This window comes from Charadrius vociferus, unplaced genomic scaffold (genome assembly GCF_000708025.1).
Source record: "Charadrius vociferus isolate BGI_N301 unplaced genomic scaffold, ASM70802v2 scaffold218, whole genome shotgun sequence".
NCBI lineage: Eukaryota > Metazoa > Chordata > Aves > Charadriiformes > Charadriidae > Charadrius > Charadrius vociferus.
In genome coordinates this window covers 779,532-779,765 of record NW_009650084.1, presented here as the reverse complement: position 1 = coordinate 779,765, position 234 = coordinate 779,532, and the positions used below count along the sequence as shown (strand labels likewise).

At 65.0% G+C, this 234-nt stretch overlaps 1 protein-coding gene across 1 annotated transcript in view; it reads left to right on the top strand.

Annotated features, from left to right (window-relative positions):
- CUL4A (cullin 4A) overlaps positions 1-234 on the top strand; it is a 41,457-nt gene that overhangs the window by 634 nt on the left and 40,589 nt on the right. Inside the window, exon 2 of the mRNA XM_009892151.1 lies at positions 66-124. Within this exon, the coding sequence (XP_009890453.1) occupies positions 66-124 (59 nt within the window). The remainder of the gene's footprint in view (positions 1-65; positions 125-234) is intronic.

Here is a 234-nt window from a genome sequence, read left to right as displayed (position 1 = left end):
TCTCTGAACTTGTGTCTGAAAAGTTAAATCAAGTGTTTTAAGCCTTGAAACCGTTGCTCTTTAAGGCACCATCGTGCGTAGAACGGGCGCGCTCCGTGCCCCGGCGGGCTGCGCTCGGACAAGCGTGAGGCCCGGGAGGGCCCCGGCTGGTCTGGGGCTCGGCGGTGACCGGGCGGCGGGTACGCAAGCGGCCGCTGGGAGCTGGGGCTTCTCAGGTGCGAGAGGCCGAGGTCC